Source organism: Archocentrus centrarchus, chromosome 21 (genome assembly GCF_007364275.1).
Source record: "Archocentrus centrarchus isolate MPI-CPG fArcCen1 chromosome 21, fArcCen1, whole genome shotgun sequence".
In the NCBI taxonomy this organism is placed as follows: Eukaryota; Metazoa; Chordata; class Actinopteri; order Cichliformes; family Cichlidae; genus Archocentrus; species Archocentrus centrarchus.
The window spans coordinates 12,651,815-12,669,776 of record NC_044366.1 but is presented as its reverse complement, the minus strand read 5'-3'; the positions used below and the strand labels follow the sequence as shown (position 1 = coordinate 12,669,776).

The window sequence follows — 17,962 nt, the reverse complement described above, 5'->3', positions numbered from 1 at the left end:
GGCATCTGAAAGTTGACGTTAATAAAGCCCATTGGTTTCCTTCTGCCTTCTGCACTCTTTCTTGCTCTCTGTAAGTCTTTTTACCCCCCCCCCCCCCCCCCCCCCCCCCCCCAGCAAACATCAATCAGCGCTAGTCACAACAGTGCCTGCAGTATTTCCTTTAACCTCTACTGTTGACTGAGCATTCTGAAGCCCAACGCAGTGCATTTAATTTGATTTGATCCAATTGAAACCATCAACTCTAATCAAATCTAATGTTGCGTTCTGCCGCATGGTACATGTGCTACAGGAAACAGTGATGAAATTAGCCAGAAACTGATGCTGCTTTTGCTAGTAATTTTGTTCCTGAATATCTTAAATATATTTCATGTGACAGTTTGATTTACCTTTATCAGAGCCTAAAGATATTGTACATATATATAAATCAGGCACATAAAAACATTCTGGGCATATGTGCACATTCAGTCACGGTAAAAAGAAAGTACACGCTCTTTCATTTCTAAAGTTTTACATATCAAGGCATAGGAAAGATTATTCAGTATGGCATGAACTCTGATGTTATCTAATATATGAAACTCTTAAAAGCAGTTCATCATTACTTATTGATATGTTTGGTTCACCCTTGACCACTTGTTTTTTCTTCTCCTCTCTGTCAGGCCAGCCAACTTGTTGTTGGATAGAAGCAGTTCAGAGGTTCCCTCAATGGGAACGATGGGTGACTGGATGGATGGAATGAGGACCTTGCCCTGCAAAGAGGCTTTCTCTGGGGTCAGCTACAGCTCCTGTGACACACTGGCCAAGACCTCAACAGAGTAAGGCAACAACACACACAGACACACACATTAGGCTTGTTTGGCTATTTATGCTAGTAGTGTTTACAGGGCTCAAGTATCAGAGAATTTGAAGAGACTCTTGGTTAAGAATGAGTGCGCGCGCGCACACACACACACACACACACACACACACACACACACACACACACACACCCTTGTTCTCAGTAAGTAAAGAAAGCTATAGAGCCATTACTAAAGGTGTCCAGATGAGAGTCATGGTAACTCATAATGACAGGTCTTTAGCCATGCTTTCAATGCTGCAAGTATGACCAGAGGGGAAGGTGAGAGCACTGAAAGAAAGAGAAAAAGAATGAGAAACAGAAAAAAAAAGAGAATGGGAGAGTGAGAGTAGAAGAGTTGTGAGTTCCACAAGGGAAAGGGAATTAGAGAGAAGCTACTGAGGGAGAGAATGAGAAGGGAGATTTGACAAGATAAAAGAGCAGTGAGATGGGTCTTTGAAAGAGAAAATGAAGGCATAGCCGTCAAGTAGGTGTGCAAAGATATGGCACTCTCTGTGCTGTAAAGCATTAAAATGCAAAGAATAGCGCATGGAAAGATTGCTCGAAAATTATTTGGCAGCCAAATCTAGAGAAATCACAGCCGGCGAGCACACACTATAGGACCTACAGTACTTTCAGTTAATAAGAAAGTAGGTCCTGCAGTATGTTCAGTTGGTATTGTTGTTAGGTCCCCTTCTTTGCCTCTCTCTGTCCTCCTTTTTCCTCGCTCTGTTGGCCCGCTGCTTGTTTAATTGATGTGGAATGTGACAGAGTAAATAATTGGACATTTCTAATCATTGTGATCAAAGCAGCCATTCTCTGTGGTGATAGCAGCTGCGGGGGCAATTGGGGACTGCTGGTCAGCACTACGAGCAGTTGTAACTCAATAACTTTACAAAGCAGGGAGTCATTAACAGTGTTGGGCTTAATATGCTGGAAAGAAGTACTGTGGAATGTGCATCAGTTTAAATGATGTTGGATTGGTTAGAGTTAATGTGAAAAGAGGAGGTTTTTTTTACCAGACTGCCAGCTGTAAAGTGCAATGACTTGTAACTGAAACAGAATAGTTTCCTGGAAATGTCATACCTAATGCTTTGTACCAAAGATGCCACTGGCTACCTTAACATGAGCTCAAGTGTGTTTATTTTCCAAATCTTGTTGTAGTAGAGGAAATATTGGATTCCTGTAATTTTTTTTTTTTAATATTAACTGTTTTACTTTATATCATTTTTTTTCTGCACCTTTATTAGGAGTACACAAAATATATATATTTTTTTCCTCTTCTCTGATCAGTCATCATGCCAATGTGATCGGTAAATGTGTTTAATCAATGAAATGTTATCTAAAAAAGGTTGCGTTTACAGTGCAAACCAGGTGACAATCCAAAATGGGTATTGGCAAAATACACCAAAGACAAATGGCACTGAAGTAATCTTGCACTAAACATATTATATTGGTCCAGAATGCCTTTTCAGTAGCTAGATGCTAAATTGGATCACTGCAATATTAATCCACTGAGGGCTTCATCTAAAGCACCTAAGCTCAGCTACAAGGCAAGAAGCCTTGGTTCAGACTATGAATTGCACAGTATAGATTTCTCTATTGATTTGTACAGTCTTAATCTAGTCCTTGATATTCAGCTCAAGGCTTGGCAATGCTCTGACCTCAGAGGAACAGTTATCATACTTGGCTGCAGAGTGCTGAGTCATCTGTTGGAGTAATTGATTAATCTTTTTTCAAGAATAGGATGGACTGACTTGGAAATACTGCATCATTGGGACTATTTTTTTTATTTTTATCTGTGCAGAGAAAGCAACGTTTATTTCAGGTAATTTGAGAAAGTGAACTGAAGTGCTTGAAAAATTAAAAAGGTTTTATGGAGAAAACAATACAAAATATACATTATATTCACAATCTAAACAGTGGATTTGCACCCCACTGCAATTCAGGACATATCTGACAACTCCACCTGTTAAAGAATGTGATAATACCACCCAGAACATAGCAACTATTGATGACATCCAGTTTAATGTGTTAACGTTGCTGGGCCTGGCTGTTTCTCAGTAGAGTGGTTCTGACGGAGGTCCATGTCACACAAGCCACTTGCCCAGAATGGGAGCCGTCCATGGGGATCACCACTCTCTAACACCCAGCTTCTCTCCACCCTACTCAAGCTGTGGATGGTGGGTGGAGGACCGAGCCCTAGGTCTAAAACCAATAACCTCCAGAACCACTGATGGGCTTTCACTTGTCTGACTTTTAGAGGGATAGTTCATTTTTCATTCAACAGTAACTCTGTCCCACTTTAAGCTGTAATTACAAACAACAGTAAAATGCAACAGGCTCTGAAATAGGGCTACTGGTTTGGTGCTCAAAATACTATTACAGTGCATGTTGATGTTGATTAGTATTGCAAGCATAATCAGAATTAGATGTTGGTTTAAGCATCCTTTGCATGCTAATGACCGTGCAGTAATCACAAAGAAGATCAAATTTAATGCTTATTGACTGCAGTGTAAATTTTCAATTTAAGGTGGTCTGGTTATTTATATGCAGCAAAGGTAAATAGCTGTAAACCTACCTATTATGTCTATATGACAACCAAAAACACATTTTGAACGACAATGTGACATAAACTATCCCTTTAAATTGTCACACAGGAAAGCAGAATCTCTCATTTGGATCGCTGTCAGTTTCTGGGTGTTTAAATTGTATTTTTGCTGTTTTTTCTCTATTTCTAACTAAATGTTCTGCTTTCATATGGAAAATTAAAAACATAATTATAATCATAAAAAGCACTAGATGGCTGAAAGAGTTTCTTGCAGTAATGCCATAATTCCACCTGCAACTCCACTGCTTCTACTAATACATTACAATACAATATTTAGGAGAAATGTTCTGTGACTGCTGTGTATACTGTAACATCAATCCTGTGTGTATTGCTTGGTATGTATTTTAAAGTTGTTGGTTGGTAGTATATTTTTGTTATTTTAGAAATGGCTCAATATTTAAATGAAGCTGACTAACTGCTTTGTGTATTTCAGGTTTGCACCGTATAACAGTCCTAACAACTGTATTCTAGATACATGCAAGTGGTCTTTTCTTGAGTGCATGTAAAGTAACCAGCCTTCTAAGAGCTTTTAAGAGTATTAACACTGTAACAGATATGTCTGAACCAATGTCGTGTTCAACACCTGTCCCTGTGCTGCTCCTCTTCACAAAATTATGTGTGCCTGTCAGAGAAATCCAGCTTAATGCAGTGCAGGAGAGTAGTTCTTTTCTGCCACTGTGCCCCTTGCATCTTATTGTTTTCCCTGCTGACAGGGTCATAATGGCAGCTGTCAGTGAAGCCTTCTGGGAAATGCAGTCCTTTGCAAATGACAGGCACACAGGGAAGCAAAGGGAGCAACACTGGGAGCATGCCACTTTATTGTCACATGGATGTCACTTTTACTATCGCTAACGTACACATTCCTGTTTTTTCCCCTCCCCATCCCTCTCTCTGTCTGATTTTGTCTCATTTTTTTTCAACCTCACTCTGCCCACTTCACCCCTTCTCTCCCCTCTCTTTGCAAACCAGGGATCTGAAAAAGGTTGGCGTGACTATTGTAGGACCGCAGAAGAAGATAGTGAGCAGCTTGAAAGCCCTAGATTCTCACAACAAGAATGGCCCAGTACCTGTTTAAAAAAATGGACCCAACAAATGAAAACCACCAGAGACCTATCTGTTGGTCTGTGTTGACAGACTGTGTTTGCTAATCGCACTTAACACAGTGGCTGCGTATTCAGACTGAAAATGGAGGAAAAATATGGCATGATTCAAGTGATGTCTTTCATTATTTCATTTGAAAGATGTCCTGACAGAGAAGTGGGAAAAAGTCAGTTCAGCCCTACCAGCTAGGTAACTGACTGACTCAACCCTCTGTCCCTCTATGCCCATGTTGAGTTGCCTTACAGACTAAGAGGGGGGTAGAGAGCAGAGAAAAGAGAAGAAGGTCAGAGAGACGTGATCAGGAGGACAAAGTATTACTGTACTGGGATGCAGGGCAAGGACTACATTAACATATAGCAGGAGGTCTCCATGATTGTGGCTTAGCCACAGCACACTGGAGTAGCAGCCTTTAGACCAAGGCCGTGAAATGGCTGAGATGCCTTGGAAAGAAGAGCATGGCGGACAGCAGCAGCTGACCCGGATGTGGACCCTTCCTGACGTGAAGAAGTCTGAAGCGTGAGATTTTGTTGCAACTACCTTCATTTACCGTCATTATCCATGCGAGATCTGAGCTGGTATGGACACACCTAGATGCTGATCGAGCCATTTTACTCTGTAGCTCTAATCTATAGCATTTGCATTCAGTAGACATGTCACTTAAAAGCAATAATAATATAATCAGTGGAATAATTTCATTGTATGGAAGCCATGAGTCTGTCACATGTAAAATGTATTGAATGCTGTGCTCTAAAGATAACAGGGGCCATAAACTTCACTTCACCCACAGATTTTTGTTTATGGTGACATCTATGTTCTGTGTGCTTATGAACAGATATTGTACAGTTTTAGTGCAGTTCTCTCTGTAACCCAATGCCCTTTGTGTGAAATCTCAGGTCGTATACTCCCTTATGTTTTCTCATACAAGGAGAAAGTGATGGAAAAAAATTGGGGGGCAAACTAGAACTGAGAATTCAGGTTAAGAAAACACATGCAAGAAAAGGGGAAACAGTAGAGTACAAAAAGATGAGAGCAAAGACAACAAATAAAATCAGTGTCAGTCTTCTGCTTCAGATATGGATGTGTTGCAGACCTGTAATATGTTTAGAGCTCGGGTTTCTTCTTTAGGGAAGACAAGTTAGCATCATCAAACCGCCACAACACCAAGTATCATTTTCTTTCTTTGCCTGTGTAAGATCAGTTAAGTAGGTTGAGATTAACACTGCCGATCTGAGGTTACAGTCCATTTACATAGGTTTGAATCCATAACTTATTAATAAAAGCCATGTAGGAACAGTCATTTTCTTTGATTGGAAAATTTGTGTAAAAAACAAAGTAGTTTGTTATATTGTAAAATTAACTTTTAACCCATTATTTTTGGTGTGTTTAATGCAAAAAAAAAGTTGAGTGCCTCCTGTAGTTGGACTTGGTTTTGGTTTGACTCCAAGAAATTCTTGGCCTTTTTTCTCTGTTCTCTTTGGGGATGTAGAGTTGGTTATTTCCTGAACTAACTAGGTTTTGCCCTGAAAGAGATGCAGCATTTCTAATAGATGATTGCTTTCTGAGATAGTATCCAAGTATGTCATATCTCCAGTATGGGCTTTCCTAAAAGCACCTTTGTACAGTGAAGTACTTTAAGATGCTAGTCTCCTGCTTTGATGTTACCCAGCCAAGCCCTCAGTGCAACATGTACCCAGATTTTTTTTGAACTGGCACTTTGGTACTTTGTGCTGTTGGATGGGTAATATGTAACCATAAGGATGCAATATTTAAGTTTCTTCAAGCACTTAGTACACATTATTACAGCACTTTGAAATGAAATGTTATGGCCTTGGCGCTAGATTAAACTTATCTAAGAGACAGGATGATTTTGGTGCTTTTGGGAAACCCAGCCTTGGTCGGTCTGTCAGTCCTGTCTTCTTTTCTTTGGTCTACCTGTGGATGCTACTGTTGCTGCTATGTGTTCTAATTAGCATGTACATAATGTAAACCATTGTTATAATTGCAACTAGCACTACAGATCCCACTATATGTACATGTCCATCCCTTTTTGTACAAATGTTTGTATGTATAAATGCCTGAAAAAAAAATTGTGCAACATTTTTAATTAAAAAAAAGAGACAAAAATCATTTGTATTTTATTTTATCTTATTTTGAAGTATATTTGTCAGCCTTGTTTTTTTCTACAATAAAAAGGCTATTATGATTACATTATTTATTTGTTAACATTATACAGTGCATTGTTCATTTCTGGGGAGGGTGGGGGTAAGGGCGTAGAGTAAATAATGTGTCAATGCTGTCTGTGTTTTGGTTTTAGACTTACTCTATAAATCTGAGACAACTGACAGAGCAATACTGTTATGAGCCCTATATCCAGATTCCTAAATTTATGTTTCAAGTCTGATTCAAGTGTCTGTGTGAGAGTTTATGTGTGCAAATGTAGATGGCCTTGTCTACTAATGTAAAGTGATTTGTAGTGGAAACATTTATATTTTTATAATAAATATTCTCAAAATATTTTCCAAAAAAACAGATGATGACAGACCTGCTCCTGTGTTTTTTTTTTGTTTGTTTTTTTTACTACGTCATAGTCTTGCAGGCTAGCGAACAATATTTTTTTCATTACCAGCACATATTTTCATATCTTAAATAGATCACAAGTGGAAGTTGTACATCTAAATAATTATTTAGATTTCATTTAGATTTTTGTTTGGAACTTTACATCCCATATATTTCTTATTCTGAATAAAAGCAACCACCAAATTAATATTTAAAGTATGCAGTCCCAATAATCATTGACAGGCACCATCAACAGCTACACTCAGCGATTTGTTATTTACAATCTAGAGTACTTTACAATAAGTAAAATATATAAATAAGATAAATAAAAATAGTATACCAAATAACATAAAAAAGGACAAAATTTCAAAGAAAAAGTAAATGTTTACAGTATGGGCAAATGTTATTATATTTAACTTGGTTTAGATGGTTAGTTAAGTAACAATTACAGTGTGGTTGGTCTTAAACCTATGTGGATTACATGTATGTCAGCATAATTTTCAAAAAGTTTTATTTAACTGGTGCAGTTAATCCAACTGGATGTCATAAGATCCCCAAAATATTTTAATGGGTAATTCTGACAGATTTTCTAAACGGTATCTGGATTAATCAGAGAATGGTCAAAGAGAAATTCATATTCAAAACTATTTACTCTTTGATTACAATAAATAGATTACAGACACACACACATGCACACACACCTCTGACACTTAAACTGAAATCTCAAGTTGATAAAACAGTAATTTATTTTGGAATTATTTACTATCCTCTCTTTGATGTCTGCCCATAAACAATTACAAGAATAAAAGAATGTTTCCGTGAGTATATATTAAACAAAGTGTTTACATACCCAAATTTCCCAATCCAAACCAAGTGTTTTCCCATTATAACAATGCATACCAACTGTGAAAATAACCAACCTTTAAAAAGTTTGCATTTAACATTTAAACATTTTGTCATTCATATGTAGTAATCTGTCAATTACTTACATTCTGTCTGTTGCAGAATTGTTACAAGACACATTCCGAACCACTTATTACTCTATTTGTCCATACTGGACCGACATCTTCCACATCCTCCACATCTGTTAACCAGCTTCCCACCTCTGCCTCTGTTTTTAATCTCTTCCACTCTCCTCCTTGTATCCACAGCCACATCTAATAAAGCATTTTGCTTCCGATCATCCATGGTTAAAGTTGATTTGTTTCATGACTTTAATGCGGAAGATCTGTATTTTCTCTCTATTTTTTTTTTTTTTTTTTTTTTTTTTTGCTGACTGGGAGGAGATGAGATGTGTCAGAGGGGAAAAAGAGGGATGGTTGCTCTGCACAGTGTTGAATGCTGACACTATCCAGATGGTCCCAGGCAGATGTGCACAGAGAAAAAACAGGACATTGCCCTCCACAAGTTGGGGAAACAATGAACACAGTATGCTCGACACCGCCACCAATTTTTTTGTCTTGTTTTTTATCTGGAAGACCTCTGTGGCACTGAAATCGCTGGGGTGATGAGAAAAACAGAGTGAGAATGGAAGTGGAGGAGGTATAGCGAGTGAATGTTAACAGTTGATGAAGCCACAGACAGGAGGATAGAAGGCAGGTGTGCTAAACATGTGATGCCTATCATAGTTCTGTCCAAGTAGATAAGAACTTTTCAAACAATGGCATAGTATAACGGAATAATGCAAGAGGAGATTAGCCAGCAGCATTCATCACCCTGCTTGGCAGAAACAGAAAGCATGGTTCCAGTTGGAGAGTAATGATAATGAGAAAACAAAGTCATGAAGTGTAAAATGAATTTCCCACTTTGCACAGGGGTAACATGCGATCATGAAAAATACAGCTTTGCAGTGACACACTGGTCCTCTTTCCGGCATCTGCCGAACACCACTGTTTCTATTTGGCCTCAGACACTTCATAACAATCAGTGAAAGTGTTATCACTGTGGTTTTCAAAGAGTCAATGTCACCAAACACCAAAGCAACAAAGAACAGTAGAAAAAACTGCAACCTGCAAATGATTTATGCTGACCTGAGGCCAGTGTTTTTAATTGGGTGTCAGTCATTTTCCCATCATGTTCATGGGTCCATAGTTTGTGTTTTAAACTTGCAGTTGCGGTCAGTTCTTGAAACCTTTTGGTGTATGCCTCCAGTGGAGCTTTTGTAGCCACATAAATACAGCTGATGGAAATTAACCTGATTCTTATGGAGAAAGAGTCCAATCCTCCCCATGTAGAGATCTCTCCTCCCTTTGAACCCTGTTCTATGGCCTCCCCTCATCCCTCTATCTCCCCTATCTTTCCTTTTGCACTTTGGTAAGAAGCGATCTCCAGCTGTGTGCAGCTGCTTTACAGGGCCTGACGACATGTTGCAAACTTCTATTGCTCCGGTGAGCTAGTTCTCTGGCCTGCTGTGAGGATGACATCTTTGGAAGTTCACTTCCTGGATTCAAACCTCACTGAAAAGGGACCATGGTGTCATGTGTTAATTATCTTTGTTGAACAACAGGTTTATCTGTCTGCAGTAGCATGTTGAGAATAAACCAAAGCTGTGTACCTCCAGTGTTTTTCAAAATGTGCAACAGCACACACAAAGCGGGGCACTGCTGACACAAGGAAAATCTTATATGAAAACATGTACACTGCAGGGACCGCTAAGCTGTCACCCACGTACCGGCGCGCACATCCAAAGATACTGTAGATGGATGTTTGTTGGTGGCTTCGTAATGTCTGTGTTCTCTATGGAACCTAAACACATCCTAACTCTTCAATCATTTTATTACCACATACAGTGTTATCATCACAGCACACACTAACACACAGGTCCCAGGACTACAGCACGCAGACTGCTTCTGTCATTTTAACAAATGGTCCCATCACAAAGGGAAGTGAAGCTATCATCACAGCCTCCACACTACGACTGGATATTTGTCTTTTTAAGTGTAAACTGCAAGTAGGTGTGCTTTTTGATCAACCTGGGCCCCGAGTGCAATCACTGTCACCGACTCGTCCCAAAAGAAATGACCTTGATAAAACTTTTTGTTGTGTTTGTTCAAGTGCAATTTCAACAATTCAAAAATCTTGTACAAGTGGGTGAGGTGTTTTGAGTCTAAACAACAACAGGGAGTCTTGTCTTTGGACTGCATCCCATCTAATTATTAAGGTATTATAATTACAGTATTTACCCAAAGTTGTTTTTGTTTTCAGCTACTGGGATTGATTAATGACTGGGAAATCCTAACATGAAGAAGGTTTGGCCTTGTTTACTATCCAAACCACTTACTAAAAGTAGATGATTTAGGGGTGTGACTTGTTTCTATGTTTCTATATTAAAATGCTCTTTTAGAAAAACTGTGTGTTAGGCTGTTTACAGACCTAAAAATAGTATTATAAATAGCATTTTCCTGAATAATTGCCAACATACACTCACCAGCCAATTTGTTAAGTACACCTGTTCAGCTGCAAACACAAATATCAGATTAGCCAATCATATGGCAGCAACTCAATGCATTCAACAAGGTTAAAATGACCTCCTGAGGCTCAATGTGAGGATCAGAATGTGGAAGAAAGGTGATTTAAGTGACTTTGAATGTGTCACGGTTGTTGGTGCCAGGCAGGCTGGTATTTCAAACATTGCTGATCTACTGAGATTTCCCCACACATGCATCTCTAGGGTTTAGAGAGAATTGTCTGAAAAAGAGAAAATGTTCGGTGAGAGGCAGTTGTGTGGGTGAAAATGCCCTGTTGATATCAGAGGTAGGGAGAAGAATTGTCTGATTGCTTTGTGCTCTGATAAGTCGTCATTTCTGCTGCAACATTTGAATGGTGTGGTCAGGCTGGCTTAAGCAACATGAAAGCATGGATCCCTCCTGCCATGTATCAGTTGCTCAGGCTGCTGGTGGTGTAATGACGTGGGCTACTTGATATCAACTAAGCATCGTTTTAAATGCCACAGCCCACCTGAGTATTTTTGCTGGCCATGTCCAGCCCTTTATGACCACAATGTACCCATCTTCTGATGGCTGCTCCGGCAGGATGATGCACCATGTCACAAAACTTGCATCTCAAACTGGTAACTTGAACGTGACAATGAGTTCGCCGTGCTCAAATGATCTCAATCCAATAGAGCACCTTTGGGATGTGGTGCAATGGGACTGTGATTGTGTGATGCTATCATGTCAATGTGGACCGAAATCTCTGAGTAGTGTTTCCAGCACCTCGTTGAACCTTTAAGTGTCCAGTGAGATTATCTTAATGGCATTCTTTGCAAAATCTCAGCGTGTCTATGCTAATATTTGTGTTTAATTTAATTATCCTGGTCTGTCAGCCTTGGCCTCTGTTATTTTGAGTGATGAACTAGATTTTTTGTAGTGTAGTTGCTTGTTTTTTCCTGTAATTATTTAGAAAGAGCAGTCCTATGCCTGTTAAATAATAGGACATGTTACAGTAGCCAGTTGTCTCACTTTTACTTACAAGACACCATACGTCTCTAAAACCCTGCCATATTCTATAAAACTGTATAATCACATTATAGAATTTTGGTTACTGATTTGTTGTGTTTAGGAAGCTTTACACACAGACAAATAATACTACTTAGTATCTTAATATCAGAATGGGAGTGTCTGAACCTGAAGAGAAGGTGTTTTTACCACTCTGTCTTTTAGTGTTAATGGCAGAGCCAAGGCCACACTGTGGCTGGTCTTGCCTCCTGCTGACACCATTGTCCATTCCAGGGAGAATTGATTTTCCATGAAAGCTGAATGATGTAAAGGGACTGCTGGCCCTCTGATGTCAGCACTCTGTCATCTCACTCTGCATTTTCTTTGTCATTCACTATTCTCCTCTCTCTCTCTTTTTTTTTTTTTGCTCCCCATCTTTTCTAGCCTCACTCGCTTTTCCTCACTCTTCAACTCCCTGCCCTCTTTCCTCATTTTTCCCTCTGCTTCTCTCTTTCCCGATCTCTTTCCTTCCATCAGCTTCTTGCCTCTCTTCTTTTTCCCCTTCAGAAAAATTCTGCTTTATTGCCATCACTTAGTAAGTTATATACTATTCAATAATGTTATATATTAACAGCTCATTAGTATTAATATTAATTAATTAGGTGTAATACTGCCTTTCTCGTCAGTGTGTGATATTATAGGTTGGAGTCAGGGTCTTTAGTTGACGCTACATTGTGTAAATTGACATGTGAAAAGCAAAAATATTCAGTTTCATCATATCATGCTGCCTTCAATGCTTTTTCTTTCTATAGCAGCAGGTAGGGTGATTACATGATGCATGATCATTATACTTAATAAGAGTCAGATTTTCACTGTTATCATATTCTTTGCATTTGGAACAACATGAATTTTATTTAATTCATATTCTCCACCAAGAGTTTTGTTTTTTCTTTTTTTCTGCCAAAGGTTGAGGGTAAAAATTTCTCCATTATTGTCTTAATTAAAAAAAATATAAACAAGAAAAAGGGTAAACATATGTTGATTTAACAGTAAACAGTTCACGTTTTGTTGGACTAAGATGTCAGTCACTGGCATATGTAAATCGTGGCTGAAATGCTGTAATACTGAATATACTGATGTTTACTATTAGTAGCCTAATAAATATCAAACAGATATATAATGACAAAGGAAAAGAAGGCACATTTATTCATTTATTTGGAATTGTCGTTAAGATTTCCTCTGATGCACACACACGTTTGCCAGAAACAGTTCTCTCTCGCCCACTCTCTTCCTGTCCACTTAAATCCTCTTCATTGCGCCATACTACCATAAACATATTAAAGGCATATATCACCAGGATCAAAATCAGTGTGTGAGAGGCAGCAAAGGGCTGATTTATTGCTGGGTTTCCTCTGTGTCTGCAAGTTTTATGACTGGGGTCGAGGGCCATGGACACAGGGATACATTTCTGACAAGGTCTCTCTCTGACTACTGGTATTCTTGCCACTTTTCATGCCTTCTCACTCTGTTTGACCTCAGTGAATTGCAAGGCCACATGTTAATGCTGCTATTGACTTAAACAGCTGAGTTTCAGAAGACGATCCAACGCTTGCCAGCTGCTACTGTGGTTAAGGGATGACCGTATTTATTCTTTAGTGGGTTGCCATACTGTTGCAACATTATTTCCAAATGCAGCAGAGACAAAGAGTGTAATGTACCACAGAGTACAGGTTAACATCACGGCAGTTTCAAGAACTATCACATCTTTTTAAGAGCACTTTTGTTTGCAATACTGACCTCTTTTCTCCTGTTGACATCACTAAATTGTTTTCTGTAATATATTATTTTGATTTTCACCATTTCCTTTCAGTTTTTAAAATATATAATTGCTTGTTTTTTTCTGCTAAATGATTGTGTTCATACTGTATACAAACTCTACAGATTACTTGTGAAAAAGTTTGAGCAACACAGTATCAGAGGAACAGGACACTCATGGTTAAATACCTCGAGGCGTTCCACAGTGTTCCATGCTGGGCCCTAAACTATTTAAACGGTACATAAATGACACATGTAATATGCCTAATTTGTTAAACCTCACTTTATTTGTTAATGACACTAATTTATACTGGTATCAGAAAAGTTTGGAACAGCTTCTGAATGCAGTGGAAAGGGTAATGAAAGTTTTATAGAAATGATTTGATATACATAATTTATAACTAAATTATAGAAAAAATTGTTTAAATATTTAGTAAGAGGAAATAGTAACAACAGAAAACATAATAGTATATTTTGGGCGTGATATTTAATGATTTACTTGATTTCTGCACTGCACTGATAATGTGCAAAGCACAAAATAATCTCCTACCAAAATGTATTCAGAGGTTGTTTGATATTAGAGAGATAAAGTATGAATTCATAGGAAAAGTTATGTTCAAGAAAGCAGGGGACAAAAAAAAAAGTATCTTTATAAGAGGTAAACTTACAGAATCATTTTGATGGAGAATTAAGACTATGTTGCTCACGCTGTAAATTTAGGAAAGAACAAAACATTAAAACTAGGTGCTAAACAAATATACAAATGAGTTATATTATCACTGTTTATGAAATATTAATTTATTCCTTTTTTATATTTATTCTTTTTTGTGAAGGGAAGTTAAAACATTGTTGCCATTTAAAATATACTGTATGTTAAAAGGGTAGGTGTAATAAGCTCAAATGTCAGGCTATATCTTTTCAGTCAATAATTTGTTTTCTTCTCATTTAAATCAATTCTTCTTACTTCTTATTTTTTGTTGTTGTTTTAAAAAATTTAATGACCCAAATAAAAAAAAAAAATCATTATCATTATAATTATCATTATCTATAGTACAGTAGGCTATTACCATTATGTTCTAAATGGAGTTGGTGAGTCTCTAACTCTTCCATAAACAATCATAGGCTAATTTCTAACTGGTCCAGAAGGACTAATCCTCTGAATCATGTATACATGAGAGTAGCAGAGTGTAAAGAGCTTTCTATCCATATGATTTATTGTCTTTTTTTCCTTTTTCCCTCCATTCCTTTTTTCTAGCATGTCTCCATGTTGGCGAAGTACATATGAACTTCTTCCATGTCTTTCTTTAAAGTATGTTAGTTTACTACAGTCCATCTGTCAGCCATTGGTTCATCCTTTAAATGTCAGATACATCATCCGCAGTGTGATCACAGTGAAAAAGAAAATCTGGAAACTTACATATATTTTAAGTGTAATGACATGTTGAATGTATTTTGTTGAAAAGCCATAAAAGTTACATGGTTCGCATATGTGTAATCTGTTTATTCAGTCAAAATGTGTAATTGTGAATTATTTATGTGTAACGTTTGCGAGCATGGATCATATTCCATTTACAATCCAAATTATACAAACTTGACGCTACGAAACTAGCTGATGACTGACTTGCAGAAAGCTGTGTCTTATGGCTCTGCTGAAATGTTTCTCCCTTGATCCAACTCACATATACACATAAGGAAAGTTAAACTATTTATTTTGTGTTAATTCTGCCTGACATTTACAATTACCACTGTGTTTGGTTGCAGCAAGCCTGCTTGAATAGGGCTGTTGACTGTCAAACTTGGTTAGGTCTCCTTAGATCTCAGCCTTCTTTCATGGGGACCTTATTGTTTGTGTGCGTGGAGGAGGAAGTACGTGTGCGGAAATCCTTGCTCCTAAGTGTGCTCTTTATTCTGTTCTATTTTAGTTCTAAATGAATGTGAGCAAGTGCAGTGGTAACTGTGGAAAAGTGAGACCTGCTTGTCACTACAACCATGTGGATCACCATATACCTAAATCCACCAGCGGGTAAAATTTAGTCGCTGTTTATTTTAAAGGTCCACACCTCATTTATTTATCATTCTACCACATAGGGTCAAGTAACATGATGGTAGCTATAGTGAAAGTCCCTAGTCTCAAGATTTCAAGGTGGTTCACCCTAAAAGAAAATAAAAACAGAAGAAAGAAAAGTAGAAAAACAACACAGAGATCATAAAAAACTGTGGTAAACAAGAAGTGGTGCCCTGTCCCTGGCAGACTAACATATCTCTCTCGACATAGATCCCATTGTCCATAATGAGAAAATACATGATTTGTCGGGTGGGCGATAATAGAGGAATTAAATGATCAGATTGGCATTACATGTCTGCATCACCTTTGTTTTCTTTTTCTTTTTTCTTCTCATGATTGTCATTACATCATCTATTTCGCTGTAATGTATCTGTTTAGGGTGTCAAAAGTTGTGCCGTATATTCGCATATCCGGATCATATCCTGGTTAAATCTTACATATCCATGGACAACAGTGATATGCTTCTTTTTGCAACAAATGAGGATGATGTGTCTTTTTTTTTTCAGTTGAGATAAGGCCAAAAATCGAGTTTTATATGTTAAATTCCAGATTCAGATGATGTTTAGTTTGGCACTAGTTCTTGGCCCTCCACAACTTTACACCGAATATCAAATGAATCCAATAGGCTCTGAGGGACATGTGTTTTGTTTTTTTTTGTTTGTTTTTGCCCAATGTGGAGTCTACAGTACAGCTGGCTGTTTTTGGCTACTTTTGGTTTTACCTTTATATTTCACCTTAAAAACTGTTTATCTTACCTTATTTAGTATCTTTTGTTTTTCAGCAGAACCTCACGTTATTTATTCATTTATTATTTTTTCATTTTGACATACTTTATCAACACACTGGATGTAAAATCACACAAAAAAAAAAACATAAAATCTGAGCAGAAAAAAGTACTGTGAAAACCACAAAAAAAGTTTCACAAACTATTTTGATTACTTAAAATACAACTGTAAGCTGTAATTTTCAAAAATGTATGTACAAATTTAGCAAGCAAAGTTATGTACCATTTACATTCAAATGCAGGCAGTTCCTGTGTTTGTACAGCTATTTACAAATCAATCAGGTGTCACACAAATTATTTGTGCACCACAAGACAGAGGGGCACATCACAGGCCTGTCACTACCAGGTGTGTCCCTCTTCCTGTTGTACACCTGGAAACAGCATTTACGTTTGAGTCTGCCCTTGGTGGCTTTTTTGGCTAGGCATCTGCCTGGTCCATGATACACAGCACACTAAAAACACTACACTAAACACAAACTATACACTCCAACATGCTAAAATCTCTCAAATTTCAAAACTCACACTCAGTGTTGCTGTCGCTTGTTTTACTGAAACAAATTTAAAGAGTTACAAAAAAATTTTTAGCCACTGACATTTTTTGTTTAGTGGGGACATTATTTCAGTGGACCTTTTCCATTCATGTCAACATGTGCACCCTGTACGTTTGTAGTCCCAGTGAGGACCTGCAAAAGAGCGGATGCCGCTCATTGCTTTGGTGAAAATGATAAAACCTTCCCTCTTCCTATGATTGTCATAAAAGGAAACAAGACATTAACAAGCTAGGCTGTATCAGCTGGCTTGTCATGCTCTCTGATTCTGACTTCCTCTCCAGTTACAGCTATTCGTGCAGTTCAGGGAAGTGGCTGCCATAATACACTAATGACATGAACAGTTAGCAGGGGACAGACAGACAGACTCTTGGGGACTGTCAGAAATGTCTGTATTGATTGGTAATATGAAACCATTTCCTAATGGAGGCATTATATTGTTAATATGTTTTTATCGCAGGCCACTGGAAGAGCAAACCTAGCATTTAGGGGCAAAGAAAGACTTGAGTGATCACGTGTTTGAATATATACATGGATGGATGAATTGGTAGTTCATATAATAGCAGCTTATACTGTATATAGTACTGATTTGTTTTATAATGATTTCTATTTTCACTGAAAATAAAATGCCCAAAAACAACATTGAAACAACCGAGGAAAAATAGCCTCCTAGGTGGGAGTTTTTTTGGCATGTCCTACTAGGACGACACCCTGGGGCAGACTTGGGACATGCTGGAGAAATTATAGCTCTTGGCTGGCTCGGTAATTCCTCAGAATTCCAATAGAAGAGCTAGAGGTACTGGGCTAGAGAGAAGAAGGTCTGGGCAGCTCTGCTTAGACTGCGACCTAGCCTAGCCCCCCCCCCCATAAGAAATTGTTCTGCTTGATTTAAATGTGTTAAATCAAGCGGAAACACTAGGGAGGGGAAAAAAACATTAAGTGAAGACTGAACAGAAGTGTAAAGAAGCACAAACCTAAGACAAAACTGTGAAAATGAAAAACTGAAATGGGCCAGACTGGCAGATGAGACACAGACAGGCACAGATGTACACACACACGGGGCACTTTGCCTACTTTCCCTTATACCCGTGCTATGATTATCAAGGCCCTTGTATGATGTGATGGTCTGCTGGCACCCCCAGCCACTTTAGATGGAAAATATGAAGAGATCCTACTAAAGGTCCAGCTGATCAAACACACATACAAACTCTACC

The 17,962-nt window shown here is 38.1% G+C and overlaps 1 protein-coding gene across 4 annotated transcripts in view; it reads left to right on the top strand.

Moving 5' to 3' along the window:
- The window catches only part of epha3 (eph receptor A3), a 92,751-nt gene extending 85,735 nt beyond the window's left edge, over nt 1–7,016 (top strand). For 3 of the 4 annotated variants that reach the window (XM_030757386.1, XM_030757385.1, XM_030757384.1), the window contains 2 exons: nt 657–812; nt 4,413–7,016. In XM_030757386.1, the coding sequence (XP_030613246.1) occupies nt 657–812; nt 4,413–4,518 (262 nt within the window). In that variant the 3' untranslated portion in view covers nt 4,519–7,016. Of the gene's footprint in view, nt 1–656; nt 813–2,896; nt 3,016–4,412 lie in introns of all 4 variants that reach the window. The other variant, XM_030757387.1, reaches the window with a different exon arrangement.
- Nucleotides 7,017–17,962: the final 10,946 nt, after the last annotated feature.